The sequence below is a fragment of the Aulostomus chinensis genome, chromosome 10, assembly GCF_037954235.1.
Source record: "Aulostomus chinensis isolate RoL2024-O1b breed Wild chromosome 10, RoL_Achi_v1.0, whole genome shotgun sequence".
Lineage (NCBI taxonomy): Eukaryota > Metazoa > Chordata > Actinopteri > Syngnathiformes > Aulostomidae > Aulostomus > Aulostomus chinensis.
The window spans coordinates 8,489,810-8,506,229 of NC_141329.1; the positions used below are offsets into that span (position 1 = coordinate 8,489,810).

Here is a 16,420-nt window from a genome sequence, read left to right on the forward strand (position 1 = left end):
ATATATATATATATTTTTTTTTTTTTATTTAAAATACATCCATGTTTCTATTCCCCTGTTGTTTCAATGATGTGTTTAAGTCCGTAAAAATAATACATCACTTGAAAATGCTTGCAGACCTGCTTCAGGACCTGCTACAGGACTTGAAACTTTTTTTTGAAAAAAAAAAAAAGGAAGGCAACAGGGTGAATCTCAAGGAGCTGAGGAAGGACATGGGTCGCAGCAGTAATTGAGTCATGTGGTTGGTGAAGATCAGGGCTCTCTGCCTGTCTAGTCTAGCTACGTTTGTCTGGCTCGCTCTGTCTCCAAAGCAATCGCATACGTTTTTTATTATATGCTGTTCATCCCATTTATTTTACCAGCGCAACAAATTACAGCTGGAGATTGACCATTAAAATAAATCAACACCTCTCACAAACACATTCAGTAAAAACTACTGAATGTTATATGAACGTGTGTGTTTGTGAGGTAGCTGCATCTAACAAGGTGGCTGAGCTGTGGAAACCATCATCAGCCGTATGGAATAATGAGAACTGGTGAATATTTAATGCTTTAATGAGGTCTGATACAGTTTGCCATTTGTTGAAGCATACTGGTTGTATGACCGATGTCATCACATCAAAATCAGAGATTTGGTTCATAATCATTTTTCCTAGCTGGTGAAGGGAGAGTAGAGGAGACGAGGAGATCAGCTCAACACAGATTTCAAGATCATTTCTGGTGTGCACCAAAAAGTCCAGAAACTTTTTCATGTTACGTGCTTGTCAGGCAGTCATGGGGATTTGTTGAAAGAGTGGCGTGGTTAAGTTTGATGCCAGCGAGACTGTTGGTTCAAAACAACAACGGTGACTGAAAAGGTTAGAGTATGCTGCTGTAGCATCAGTTCTATCAGAAGGGGAGAGTGCTTGCTGATACGACTGGCTGATTTCAGCCCGTGATGGACTGATGGTTCAACAAACCACATGCTGAGAATTTCTTGAAAGCGTCTTCCTTTTTCCAAAGTTTCTACAATTTTAGTTTCTTTCTTGCCTTTCTTTACCGTGATTGTTCTTTTACTTGTGGGGGGTTGTGATTCGATTAAGTTGAGAACCAGAACACAGTGTGTCACATCTTGTAGAAAAAAAATTATACTCTGAAATGAAGAGTAAAAATAGCTGGGTTCCTAATATATCAAGGCCAACACTCCAGACTCAGCACATGGAAGCAGATAGGCGAGTTCAATTAGATGATTGCATGTTGCTGCAGTCTGCATGACCCACCACATATGGATTGGCTTTAAAAAGGATAATCTAATCACGGTGGAGTCAGAGCAGAGGAGCAGAGAACAAACAGGTGAGCGCCTCGCGGTTGTGCCGCAGTCATTACACCTTGGAGGACACCTGTCCCATTACCTCCCTCTTAGCAGAGGAATCTGTTAATAAGTGAGAGGAATCAGTTAATAGTTGAGAGGGAAACAACTGAAGCTGGAGCAAGGAAAGGACACCTCAGCCCTTTTTGTCCCATTCTTTGAGCCATCCATTGTTGAAATCGATTGTTCCGCTTTAGTGATTCCCTAAGGAGCCATTTAGACTGAGTTGGCTCTGGGCTGCACCGCAAACACTCTCTCACTTTCTCTCTCTCTCACACATACACACACATAGACACACTCTGCGGTTAGCATATTAGTTGACGCCTTGTGATTAAAATGTGTAAACCGTCAGCTTGCTGCTTCCCTGGCCCTCAAGGCTTTATAGAGTATTTTCTCCCCGTCCGTAACCATGGCGGTCCACACTCACACTCAGGGATTAATTAACAGTTTAACCAGGCCGACACACTTGCAAACATCTACTCAGTATGTAGGGAGGGATACAGAGGAGGATATAGCAGGTGGGAGAGGGGCAGATGTGTATGTGTGTGTGTGTGTGTGTGTGTGTGGGGGGGGGGGGTTCAGAGGTAGTGGCCAAGAGCTTGAGAGAAAAACAGACTGGAGAAGAGAGAAATTAGATTTGTCTTTCATGTAGAAGCAGAGAGAACAAGACAGAGAGGAAGAGGAGGGAGTCACAGCTGGAGAGAGAGATGTATAAACAGAGAGTACAACACAAAAATATAATGAAAGAAAGCAAGGGTGCCTTGTGGATTTGTTGGAAGATAACTTCTAGAACGTTGGTCATGCTGCGCCAGGGAGGGCTGGCTAGACAAGGCTGTGCATGCATTATGACTCCTCTCTATCGATTATGTTAGTCAAGCTCTTCTTAGTCAGTTGACACAAAAGTGTGTGTGTGTGTGTGTGTGTGTGTGTGTGTGTGTGTGTGTGTGTGTATGTTTCACTGTCTGGTGGCACAGATATTAGCAAACTGAATCAGTTTATATATATGTGTATATATATATATATATATATATGTGTATATATATATATATATATATATATATATATATATATATATATATATATATATATATATATATATATATATATATATATATATTTCTTCCCTACAAAGCCTGCAGGATGTCTGGAGAGGACAATGAGTGTGTGTGCAAACTTTCAATTCGAAATAACTTCATTGCTTATAGCTCCCTTGAGGCCGTGGTCAATCACCATCATCTATAATGACAGTGTCAGGAAGCACGCATAAGCCACAAGGTCTGGTGGCGATGGAATTGAAGATGCTCCTTTAACACTAACCGTAACTCCAAAACCACCTCATCTTTTAATCCTGTTACCACTTCCAACCTCTCAGAGGATCAAGGCCCTGCTGAGGTGGGAGAGGCAGAAAAGAAACATTTGAACTCCTCAGATGAAGAAAATTCTGTCTCATAACTCGAGAAGCTCTGTTTTGTGTACTTTCATGCAAAGAAAAGAATTGTATCAGTCACGGAGTGATGTGAGTTTACTTCGCCGCTACAAGCATATAGACTGTACAAATCATTCAAGGTGCGCAGTTCAGTCGCTTAAGCTTTGATTTGGCTTGAAGCCTGCGTGTTCATGTCTAGTTTGTGGAAGTCTGTTTTTCAGAGGCTTTTTATGTTTCAAGGGATAGTAAAACATGAGCCAAGTCCTTGAATGACACCTCTTACTATTCCAGGAAAGCAATCAAGCAGAAGTGGACGCAGAAGGTTTTAGGATGGTTTTGATTGGTTGGTGTAGCACAATAGTTTCTCCACTTCTCATCAAAAAAGAGTAGTGGCACAAGTCACTGTTTTTTGTTGTGGTTCAAGTCAAGTGTAAAGCAACACTTTGATTTTCAAATCAGCAATGGTTAGAACTGACTGACGTGCAAGGTAATCAGTTATCAGTTAGGAAATTGCCAGACAATTCAAAGATGAACTGATTTTGATCATTTTTTGAAGCCATCAAGCAGTCCCAGCGTGCCTACTTTTTTCTCATCCACCGTTAATGAAATTTTTCAAAATAATTTTGGTTGTTATTTATTCAGTTTCAGGTGTAGGGTGTCATGATCAGTGACCACAAAGCTTCACTCCTCTCTATTCATTATCAAAAGCAAATAACTCCCCCGCATTCTCACACGCACCATTGCTGTAACCCAGGAGGATGACTTCCAGGTGTCATTCTCATTACTCTGAGCTGTTGCCTCTCAGCAAACCAATAACCACAACCACCATTTGCTCCTCCATCAGATCCAGTTTGGGATGAACAAGGAGTTAAAAATAGCCCTCAGGCGTTGCTTCCTGTCTGAAAGACTAAATTGAGGGTTAAATGAATCTCATGGTGCGCATGAACAAATTTGTGAGTGAGAGCCCTTCTTGCATGAAGCCCAGTTCAAAGACAGACATTTATTTTATTTATTTCACTGGTTATTAAGCATTTGATGGAAAGGATAAAACTCAAAGATGTTGAGAATTACAACAACTACTCTTTTTTTTTTTTTTTTTTTCTGGGTTCAGTCTCATCTGTGTTGTTTCCAGCAGCAGACAGCTGTTTTCAGAATGAAACTCTCATTCCTGCCAAGCAAACCTAAATGGCAGACAAAGTTAGGGATGAGCTGGTGAACACAGTGCATCATAACATAGCTGAGGAGTTGTTACTCATTGCAACTGGTGCATACTTTATCAGCGTGAAAAGAGTGAACACTGGAGTGACGCACAACTTAAAATTAATGCTCGTGCTTCTCAGTGTCTGCCGGAGGTGTAAATTGGTGCCTTAACTCAGTTTCACTGTATCATCTTTATCAGGCGACAACGTGTCAGTGTTGTGTTTACAACTCTCTCTTCTCCCTCGAATGGCCAATGGAAGGTATATTTCCTGGCATTAAACAGAGAGAAGGTTTTATATATATTTTATATATATACGCCATTTTCTTCTTAACTGTGTAACATCAGGTTTGCCTTTATTCATTAGTTTGGCTTAAAAAATTGTTATGCAACACCAGAGAGTGTGTTTGCGGCTATATTTTACATTAGTCTGCTTCAGTACTGCATTGTAGTCTGAAGTTATTACAACCCAATCTCACGCAAAGACACAGTCCCTGATTGCTGCCGAATTAAAGTGCACTTTCAGACCTGCCCAACAGCAACCTTTGTTCTACGTGCTAATAATTGTAGCCATTACCAGGAGTACTGTCATGCTTGAGTAAACAGAGAGTTTAACCTTTAGACAGTGAGGTTCCTTCCTGGAAGCCGTGTTCTTTGTGTTGCTTTCACCCACAGCATCTCAATAACTTCAATCCAAAGGTGAAAAGATGTCGGCGGCTGTTGGGCGAATGTTGCTTTCTCAAAAGATTTCACCTTACCAGCACCCTGGGGGATGCTTGGAGCCCATAGCTGTAAAGTTTCAGTGAATCTCAGTTTTGCCATTTTTTTCCAGATTTTTTTTTTTTTATCTTATTTTATGCTAATACAAGTTTTGTATTCAGGTTTGAACAGAAAACACAGCAGAATATTTATTTTTATTGAAAATGGCACAAAAAAAAAGATTCTGCGGCAAACTGAGCTGCTGTTACAAACTATTATATGTCCCCGACTTGTACGACATCATTTTATTAGAAACCCCATTGGAGATAATAACCAGTGAGAATATAAACTAACTAAAGGGATCAGCCTTAGAGAAGGGGATTTATCTTCTTACCTTCTCAAAAAGTTGTTCCTTTAAGTCTAACCTTTACTGGCTTTTAACTCTGATAAAGTCTCTATTATTAAACCTATTTTAGCTGCTGCATGTTCTGCAAAGTTCACCAGGAAGCAGTTACCTGTGTGTGAAGAGCCAGGATGCTTTTAAGCTTTTCTCAAAAACAGAAATCTGCTGAGGTTGAAAATAGCACGATGAAGGAAAAACAGGACATTTGCAGGCAGGGGCAGCTGAACAACTTTACCTGAAGTTGCAGAACAAGACAAGAGTTGTCCCCAGGTAGCCACCACATACAATGCCTCTAAGGTTAGATTTTTGTTTTCTTATTTTTTTATATGTTGTACACATACAAAAATGGTAATTATGGCCATTCGAAGCTTTACCCAGAAGTTGATGCTTGTCTCACTGTTTAATCCCCTACAGAAACACTTCCCAGATAAACTGTGGCTCTATGATGAGAGTCTTTGACGTGTAAATGGACTGTCAGGTCATTTTCCCACATCTGTACTTGACAAAAAATAAAATGGAGCAAGACAACACAACTGTTTTGTTTGTGTGTGTGTGTGTGTGTGTGTGTGTGTGTGTGTGTGTGTTGGTGCTTGCATGGTAGATGGTTTGCAAGAGCATGTCTCGTCAAACACGTCAGTGTAAATGTCACTTAAAGAACAAAGAAGTATCAGCGAGCCATGTTTGATAGAGGGTGTGATGTCACACTGAAAACAAAAGTTGGATCGAGAGAAAGGGAGAGAGAGAGAGAGAGAGAGAGAAATGAGAGACAGGAGTTTGAACTTTGTGTTTAGACACACTCTTTCACACTCAGACAGGATGAATGCGGAAGGAGCAGAGGACAGAGGTTGTGTTTGAGTTCACGTCCCCGGTGCCATCATCATCTTTCCCCTTTACTCTGACCTCTGACCCTGCTTTAATTCAAACGGACAACGTCTTGCTCTGGCTCCCTCTCCACCACCCTGCCTTCTGAAGAAGCAGTAATTGGGTTTATCTCTGCTGAAAATGGTCTAAATTACCAGGGCTGTGAATTTGCTGGAGTACAAGTTCAGGATAGAGAACATTAGACTCGACTAAGTAGCCTAAATAATACAAATGGACTCTCAGGGAGGGACTGTTTTAAACAAATTTAAGGCTGCTGAAAAACTTTTAATTACTGGCACTTTGTTCTCAGCGTGTGAGGCTGAGTATAATTTAACAGTAGAGGAAATTACTGGCTGGTGACTATAAGGATAAATCAACACTTCTCTCAAACTGATTCAAGAAAAAGTCAACATTATAATCCTCATGGAGGGGGCTGTATATATGAGCTTAGACAGCATTTGTTGTATCCAGGTGACCGCAAATTTGACTGTGTATATGATGATAATAATAAGAAATGTATGCATAAAAGGATTCTACATGATGCTGGTATAGATTCTAGCATCTCAGATTAAAAGGCAGACAAAACTAAAAGTCTGGCTTGCAGTCCCACCCCCGAATGGATGACACGTGTGAGCGTTCTTGCAGCACGGCGCTCCATTCCAGTGACTGTAAATCAGTCTGCTACGTTATGTGTGCACCCACCTTTTGACAGTTAAATCCAATTTTAATGTGTGATGTCTCCAGCATGTAAACTTTAATTGGGGGATTGATTTTCGGTAATGAACCACTGAGGGGAAACAATGATGGACTGGATGAATGGATAGATGACACGTTTTCTCCCTATTCTCCTCAGGTTCTCAGTGCTGCGATAGGACGGAATGTAAAGCAGTGTGGGTGTGTGTGTGTGCGCGTGTGTGAGTACCTGTCTGTGCAGTCATATATGTGTGCATGGTGTGTGGTGTGTATTGATCGCTGCAGGGTGATGTTTTATTAAACAGAGCTGAGAAAGGAGACATCTACTCAAAGAGGCTGATGCCCTCAATGTTTATGGCCTCTACTTTTTTCCCCTCCACTGTTATCATTCATTCTCTTAGCCACTCCTCATTACCATCTCATTTCCTGCTTCCAGTTGACTAATTCTTTCACGTTCTGTGAATACAGCCCCCAGCTTTTCTGCCAAATTTTCTCTATTCCCTTTTCTCCAACACCATCATGACTTCTGTACGATTCCTTCTTATCTTCTCTAAGTAATTATCTCACTTGTGGTGCATTTGCTCCCCTCTTCTATCTACTCCTTTTTTATTTCATTCTCTCATACTTTACCCTTCCTCAGTTCTCCACCTGCCTCCTGCTTAGTGACTAATCCTTTTTTCCTCCATTTCTTTACTCTTTCTCTCGAGCCCTTGTCCTCCTCCTTCACCACCTCTCCGGGGTAAAGCCAGCTGATAAGTCCGTTTGAATGGACTTGCCTTCTTTCCTTTCATTACCTCCTTTCACTTCCTCCAGTCTCTCCGGTCCTCCAGAACCCCGTGGACTTGATCTACAAATTCTCGGTGTGTCTCTCTATCCCTCTTTCCCCATCTTCCACCTCGGCATTCATCTTTGCTCCAGTGCAGGAAGAGAGATTACACAGTGCGCTCCCATGAATTTCATCTCCTCACTTTTTCAACAGCCATCCTCCTCGCTCCTAGGGGAACACAACTATAAACACACACACACACACACACACACACACACACACACAAACACACACACACACATACTGTATATATAATAGAAGTCTTTCAAAGTGTCTGAGTAGAGAACCAGCCGCAGTAAACCACGCAGAGTCTCGAACAGGTTGTTCCACTACCTGCTGTCACACACTGTTCAACAATCAAATACAGCAGAGTATTGTGTATATCTGTGTGTCAGTGTTCTCTAGTGTCCGACTCAACTCCCACAGTCACAATGTGTCGCCCCCGCCCTTATCTTCTGATCTGGGTTTGAGAAGGTCAATGAAGGGTGGATCCTGAGAGCCTCTGTGAAACATACTGAGGAGGAGATAAGGAGGAAGAAAGGTGAAGAGAGGTGTCATGAGAGGGAACCAATCACCAGGTCCAGTCATGACCTTTGAGATGCAGCTTCTTGTCATGCTCATCCAGGCTTGACTCCCAAACCTTAACTGCTCTTTGTCATCCCCTGTTTACTTCATCACCTTTGCCTTCCTCAATTGTTGTCATATTATAAAATGTGTACAATAAAAACCTAGCTTCAAGAACAGAAAAATAAGAATATCATCCATTTTTACAAATGTATTTTTTCCTCTCTTTCTCGCTCTCATTTTTAAATTGCAGAGCATTTTGTGATAGAATCTCAACCCAAGTTACTGGATTAAATGATATTACACTCCAGGGTGTGCTAAACCATCACAATTGAGGGCCAGGGATGGGTTTTTGCAAAAGCAGCTGCCTTGCAAATGAACAAGAAATAGTGCATTACTTTGCAGAAATGTCCAAAAGGTAAACTAAGTGTCATTGCTCAATTATTTTGTTTTACATACGAGAATATTGTGATGGATTTTAGATCAAAACACCCCAGATACGCGAGGATTTCCTCACAATATCGTCACATCCTGAAAACATGGGGTTTCATCATCATGTATCTTTTCTTGTGACTGACAGGTTGTTGTTTTTTCCGTACACTTTCTCACGACAATCCCCCCCCCCCCCAGGATTGGTGCCTTTTTACAGTAACAACATGTGGAACTAAAGCCTAACAATAGGAATACATGTGTTCCTTGTTGCCATCCTGCTGTCATAAGTTGCACTCCTGCTGTTGAGTGCTGCAGGAAAGTGAGTTGTGCACTTTATCATATCAAAATGCCTGAATTTTACAAGGCAACTTGTCAACTGTGTGGAATTTCAGCTGTGTCTATCAAAAGTTTTTTTTTTTTCCCTTCATTATTTCCCAAGAAGCCACGGGGTAAAATTGTGATGTACCTGGCAGCTGAAAAAAGACAAAAACATATTAGGCTAATGTGAAAAAAAAAAACAATTACAGGCATAATGCAAAAATGAAAAGTGTTAAATATGCAACCTTTGGTGGAATCAGGGCCTGAATTCAACCCAGCAGAAGGGGACCGCACGTGACAGATGCTCTTTTCACACCTCCTATTCACTTCCATTCAAGCCTCTTTATGCTCCACTCCACGAGGAGGCTTTATTTGTATTATGAAATCATGTCATATTTCCAGTGGTTCGATAAGTTGAATGTTGCAGAGAGTAACCCATGAATTCATGACATAAGACATTTTGTTGCATTTTTGTAATAAGGCAGAACCCTTTATTTTCTTGCATTTTTCTTTTCTTTTTTTCAACATTACTTTACGTCTACTTCGTGCACAACATAAGTGGCAAGCATGGGAAAGCAGTACGTAACGCTGCGGCAGCTATTTCAGGGTGGCCACTCTCCAATTGATTTCTTCATTCTTTTTTTCCTTCCCTCCCAATAATTCCCAGTGGAGGTTTTCAGACAGATTGATTGGGGTAGTGCGTATTTGCACACTTGTGTCTGTATGCTTTTGTGAAAGTGTTGACTGGAGATCACCCTGCATCAATGTTCTATGTTGAAGGAAATATACAATTTGAAAACTTGTCATACCCTTTGGACCACTGAACGAAATGCACAAACAATCAATGTCTGAGTGCAACACACACACACACACACACACACACACACACAGGCACGCACGCACACTATGGACAGAGCACAAACAGCAATTGTTAGCCACTTGCAACCAGGAGAGACATTTTTCTGATAGAAAACATACTTGGTCTCCATAGGTGCGAACAATGACAGAGGACAGACCTTGACAGAAATGAATCACTGTAGGTCAGATGCTAAAGCTGAGTGACATGTTCACACATTCTGCTTGCGAATGCAAACTCTCCAAAAAAAAAAATAGGTTTCATTCCCCTCCACTGGATTGAAACGTATCTTTTATACTTGTTTGAATACCTGTTTTTCTGCATGCAGTCCTGTATATTCCAATAGTGAGGAATGGCTTAATACTACAGTTCCAAAAACTTCAAACTGTACCAGGTTCTCTCCCACATTGTCTCATTCTGGCCTCATTTCTGCCCAGACCTTGATTCTCTCTGTACCGAGAAAGGAGGACCATCTCTGATGAAAAAAGCCTTTTCAATCCCTGGGACCGAATTGAAACGCTAGCTGATGATAGCCAGGTGGTTGGCAATAAGACATAATCAGCCTGAGCACATCTTATAGAGTGATTTTAAACTGACTGACACATATAGATTTATGTGGGTCATGCTAGATTGTCAATTTTTTTCAACTTTTGTTAAGTCATATTGCAACTCCAGGATGCAGTGAGATAAATAGTCAACATTAGCTTCGGATGTTCAAAGTTGAGGGGGACACAGAGTTTCCAAAAAGGTAGAACCTGCTGTGTAATCAATCTTTGGATCTGGTCACAGCTCAAAAAAACAAGAACAACTCGCTAAAATCCGAAACAGATTTGAAACACTCCAAGAGACAACAAAAACCCTTGAACAAAGAGTCGTTGGGAAACGGGTATTACTATGATGAAAATCCTGATTTTTATTTCCTCCTTGTCTTGACATCTAATTACTCATGCCTTGAGTGCATCGAACACAAACATTTGTCAGCAGGCGATAGGCAATTAAGCAATACCACAAGTGTAATCTTGTAGCATGTATCACAGAATGGAACCTTTGGTTGTAAGGAAAGTTCTAGACGTTCATAACCTTGTGATATGAAAGCACAGTTAATTAAATGCCAACTATGTGGCACAGCATTTCTCCGGCCTGCTCATTAACCTCCCCTGTTCAATATGTCGTAGGGAGAACTGTAACCTTTTCGCAACTCACTCATGGTCTTGAGATCCTGCCCCCTGAAGTGTGTAGACTAACTACACTTTGCCATCACAATATTTATTATTCTTTTCTTCGAAACTGCAGTGTGTAATTTCATAATGCCCCGATTTTAAAGTAGTTCCTTATTTCCTGGGAGCCCTATGGCAAGACTTGCCTTATTAAAACACATGGGCCTGCTAACGTCTGCTAGGGCATTCCAGCTTATTGAAACACTCATATACACACGTGGAAGTCAAGCATGAGAAGAATCCGTTCCTAACCCAGTGTGACTAGCCAATCTTTTATTAAGCCATGTTACTTTTGATTATAATCGCCCTTTACTCTTAACTTTGACAGTTTGCCATTAATGTTGTGAACCAACACTATTAGTAAAACATTGTGAATGAATGTCCTAAAGGCACCTGCAGGCACTTTGGGATCAAACCAACAATCAATTTAATTCAGAAACTCAAGGCCATTTTCTTATTACACTTATAACTCAGGGGAACCAAACATATTATGCGTCATCATGCAGAACCTCATCTTGCCAGTTTGGTTATTATTGAGAGGGTTTGTTTTTATTGAGGAAAAAAAAAAAAAAGTCCGGAGGTGGTGCTTGCTGGTAATTCCTCATAATGCTGCATGTGTGCATATGTGTGCGTGTGCACATGCGCTGGGTTTGTAGGTTTGCAGATGTCCACATATTCTATGTTCATGCAGCACAGTCTCACTGAAGCCTGTAACAGTCTCAAATCTCATGTATTGATCCCTGACCATGGATGTGAATGTCCTTCTTTTGTGACACACTTTTCATGGAATACATTTCAGTTACGTATTCCAAAAAGTTAAGTAAAATGTGTGAAACACGGTGTTAAGGGGATTCTAACTGGAGTCTTAACGCTTCACGCGAAGGTATAAAAAAGTCATATTAAGTTTTGGAAACGGTCATGGATCTGGCTTTAAATTTGAAACTTTGTTAACCAGGGCAGTCTCATACCTATTCGTCAAAGACAGACTTTTGGACAACTCCCCCGTGACATCTGCGGCGGCCGCACGGTGGTGCAGTGGTTAGCACTGTGACAGCAAGAACGTTGCGGGTTCGAGTCCCGGCTCGGGCGCGGGATCTTTCTGTGTGGAGTTTGCATGTTCTCTTCGGGTACTCCGGCCTCCTCCCACATGCAATTTGGGGACTAGGCTGATTGGATTCTCTAAATTGACCGTAGGTATGAATGTGTGTGTGAATGGTTGTTCATCTCTGTATGTTGGCCCTGCGATGGACTGGCAACCTGCCCAGGGTGAACCCCGCCTCTCGCCCGTAGATGCTGGTATAGGCTCCAGGCCCCCCGCGACCCTTACTAGTAAGGAATAAGCGGAAGACGACGACGATGGATGGATGGACATCCGCGGCCGACGTTGAGGTAGGGGAGTGCGATATGACGATATTAGATCGTGAAGGATCGGAACGTGTCGACGATCTGCCAAAGTGAGGAGATCGTGTGCGCTCCGCGACTCTGCTGTTTGAGCGGGGTGTCGAAACGGGATCTACCACTGTGCGCAGGTTTAGCGAGGGGTGGCGGACGGTGCGCGGCGCTGCCGGCGAGTTTCAAAACAGAGCAGCGCCCAATGTCACATTCTATAAAGGGAAGTTCTATGCTGATGCGCCGACGCACCAGATACGTCGTCAACCTGACCGACCAATCATAGCGAACTACAGGCAGTGACGCAATTTCTTACCTTCCTCCTTGTTTGTGTGTGTAGCGGTAGCCACATGGAGAGCCATGGCTGAAAGTCAGACGGAAGAGTTGGTCGCCAAGGAAAACTCCACTTCCATTATATGGAATTGGTTTGGCTTTTCCCCAAATGACAAAGCGCAAACTAAGGTAATTTGCAAAGTTTGCACAGAGACGGTTCGCACGTCGGATAGCAACACCACGAATTCGTTCAATCACTTTTAGTGTGTGTACCTCCTTTGCACGTTGGCAAGACTGCAACATTTTGAATTAACATCTGTTCAGAAAGGTTCTTTGGCCTAAATTGTTTTTTTTTGGGGGTTCTTTTAGGATTGTTTTACATACAGAAATGTTTGGTAGCACTGACCAGAAACCTGCAAATTAGTCTAAAAAATCAATGTAAAAAGAATTAGGATAAAATCACGATCGTGATTTTTTTAATTGAAAAATTGTGATAAGATATTTATACCATATCGCCCACCCCTACGTTGAGGGTACCCTCTCTGTGTTGCTTGTAAATGTCGATGGCAAATCCATGATCTTTGGATTTTGATGAAAGGGGATTCGCAATCCAGGCAACACGGTGTCGCCCCATTCCCTAACCCTAACTGTAAGCCTGATTGCACAAAGATTATTAGATAAGTAAGCAACTTGGACCAGACGGAATACAAAACTGTAAGACAGAGTCCTGCATTGCCAGTTGAAATGGACGAGAGCGTCACAGACACAACCACGTGACACCGACTGGGGCCCTCTACACCTGCTGATGATGCAGTCAGGGTACCCTCAACATCAGCTATGGATGTCAGGGGGAGTTGACCAAAACGTCGGTCTCTGACAAATAGGGATGAGACTCTGTTGTGTTAACAGGACTCCAAATCCAGGTGTTTATTGGAACCAACCACCACCTGAACCTGCCCCTATGGTGCAGACTACCACCCGTTGCCATCGATTAATACGTATGATTTGATTTTGATTTGATCTGTATTCATCTCCCTCAATCAAAACATATAAAACCACATCAAATAAACAAAAAGTCTCTATTCAAAAGAATAGTCCATATAGTCAAAGGACAATGGATAACTTCAAGAAGGGGCAGAAGGAAGCCAAAGCTTATCTTCTCCTGCCCCCTCTTTACAATTTAAATTGTATGCCATATAATCATAATATATGATATTCAAGGAAATTGGAAATTAATGTCTATGTGCAAAAAAATCAATAAGCTAAATTCAATTTTGTTTCTGTTCAATGAAATGAGATGGGGTTGGTCAATATATCCCTCAGTCAGGACGGCTTTAGTCAAAAAGAAAACTCAATTGCGGTTGTTGGTCAGTTTAATTTGTCAGCACAGGTGTGTTGTGGGACCTTCCTGCCCTGGAGAGCACCAGGAAAGACTCCATTAGGGTAAAAGAAAGACAGGTACAATAATAGCTGGAGTGACATTGATTGAAGTATGTGTCATGATGGAGTCGGGTTGCACGACGGCATCCAAAGGAAGCAGGAAATATCGGCTGACTGTAGTCACTTAAGTCATGTGCTATGATTGTTATTTTCCAAAAGAGGGCAAGGAATCAGCTCTGCCAAATTAATGGAATGAGATAAAAGACAGATCGGCTGTTATCGCAGGAATCTAAGCCAAGCTTTTATCCATGGTCTGCCTGACCTAACGCTATGGCCATGTTTGCAAAGGGTGCTGGCTGTAATGGCCAACAAAGGGTGTGCGACCTTGCTCGAGGACACACCTGATTTGACTTTTATTCTACTATCTTTCCAATCAATACTCTGCCATTTTACCTCCATTGCATCAGGCCTCTCCACCACTCAACACCTGTCCCTGGAACGGTAGAGATCTGTCACTGAGTGTTCCATCGCTGATACATGAAATCACCAGCAGCAGCAGCAGCAGCAGGGAAGTGGAGCTACCATTTATAACAGTCATCTATGCCTTCATAAGGCCCCATGGGGAGCTAAGATGAGAAGTGGGGGGAGTTGAAAGGTTACGCCTTTTGAGAGAACAGACTAGACAGGGATTTGGGCTCCGGCCTGAATGGGTAATTCCGTTCAGCCATTTTGTTGGAAGGATTTGCTTCAACAGTTGCAAATGCTGATTTTTCTCTATCTCAAAAATGGCTTTAAAGCAAATGATGAGAAGTAACTTCATGAATTTCCAAGGTAAAAATAAGGAAAAAGAGCATGCGAGAAAGAGCCACATAAACAACTCTATGCACTGCTTATTATTGTGTACCACAGTGGCTATCTATGTGTGTCCTTGCAGAAATACAGGAGGGAAAAAAACACACACTTGTAGTTTTATTTAAATTTAACCCTGTTAACTCTTCCTTCAAACACACAAAATAATCCACCTTGAACTTCTTGGACATTTAAGTACCTTCCTCAGCTAATTTGCGTTTTCCACCCTTGGCTGATAAAAGGTTTTTCTTCTTCTGTCTTTTTCTGCTTCATGAGAGACTGATGATGATTATTGTGGAGCGGGCAGGTACAGATAGGTCACTGGCTTTCCTGATGATGGCAGTGATGGTGATGATAGAGTTTCAAGAGCTAAAACCTCATACCATTTACTGATACAATACAACTTCATTTTGCAAAGTTTTTCAAGGGAAGTGGCGTGTCAAACCGCTTGACATCGCTGCATTTGTATTGGAGAATGAGCTATGCATTTGCTCTTAGCCTGAACATGGGTCTTATGTTTTTTTCCTCTACAAAGGATAACGATTTTTGGCGCTGTTCATTTGTCAGTCTGAACTCTCCTTCATCCTCATGTAGTTGTTAATTTAGGTCGTACGTGTTCGTGCGCACAATTGTGGCATAAATGATACCTCACTTTTCTATATCTATCTTCATCTTATAGGTAGCTAGTTTTTGTGTATCTGTTGTATTGTTATTATTCAAGATAAATAAAAGACATTGACCAAATGTCAGACAACTGTTGAAATACTGATGTATTTGAGCTTCCTGTCATATAGTTTGAAAGGGTTTGAGGTTGTTTGCCACTTTTTCTCTACTAAACAGCACCATTTGAATGTGTCCACCGTGTTGCCTGTTTGTTATGTGAAAATTCTTTACTGGGAAGTTGGATCGTTCCAGAAGGGAACGTTCCAACTGCCACCCTGGATGAATGAACTCCACTTATGTTTAAAAAAAAAAAAAAAATCAGATATCTTTGTGCATGTCTTTTTTAATAAATCGTCACCCATGATCTTTGATAACATCGCGTATCTGTTTTTCTTTTATGGCAACTTGGGGATACATCTTCATCCTTCTCCCACCATCTGCTTTCATCTCAGGTAAGAGAACAACTTGATCTAAGTGATTGTCTGCACCTTCTGGTATTCACTCACAATGAAAGGAGCATTTAGTGTTGATGTTTGCCCCGCTGATCTCTATGTATAGAGCTGATGAGTGACAGTGAACTTTTCGAGTTTTGACTTTGTATTTAAATTCTCGGTGCACACACCTGGTTCTCATTGAATATTCATATGCTGCTGAAAACACGTCTCAGAGTTTGAAATAGAGATTGCTGTCACAGCCTGTGAATCGCAAAGCAATTTTAGTCCTTGAAGATACTGTAATCAGCGCTGCCTGCTGTCATCCCTTATGCACACACAGACTGATATGCACATGCCTACCCAGCCACACACACACACACACACACACACACACACACAGGTATATCCACTCGATACCATTTACGTCTCCTGTAGTCCAGGAGACAGTTTTAAGTCAAGCCCAGTGAAGGGTTTGCTGCTTGATGTGTCACACTCAATCGCTTCAGATGCACTTGTTTCTCAAATCTCTCCTTGCTAACCGAGAGACCTAATAAACTCAGCGGACAGCTACAAGCCTGAAGTGTCACACTG

The 16,420-nt window shown here is 41.7% G+C and overlaps 1 protein-coding gene across 3 annotated transcripts in view; it reads left to right on the plus strand.

The window, feature by feature from the left end:
• Positions 1-16,420, plus strand: part of lsamp (limbic system associated membrane protein) — a 455,226-nt gene that overhangs the window by 304,541 nt on the left and 134,265 nt on the right. The window contains exon 1 of one of the 3 annotated variants that reach the window (XM_086215879.1): positions 12,567-12,692. The exons of the other annotated variants lie outside the window; for them this stretch is intronic. Within the exon in view, the coding sequence (XP_086072005.1) occupies positions 12,673-12,692 (20 nt within the window). The 5' untranslated portion in view covers positions 12,567-12,672. Of the gene's footprint in view, positions 1-12,566; positions 12,693-16,420 lie in introns of those variants that run through there. 3 annotated transcript variants of the gene reach the window in all.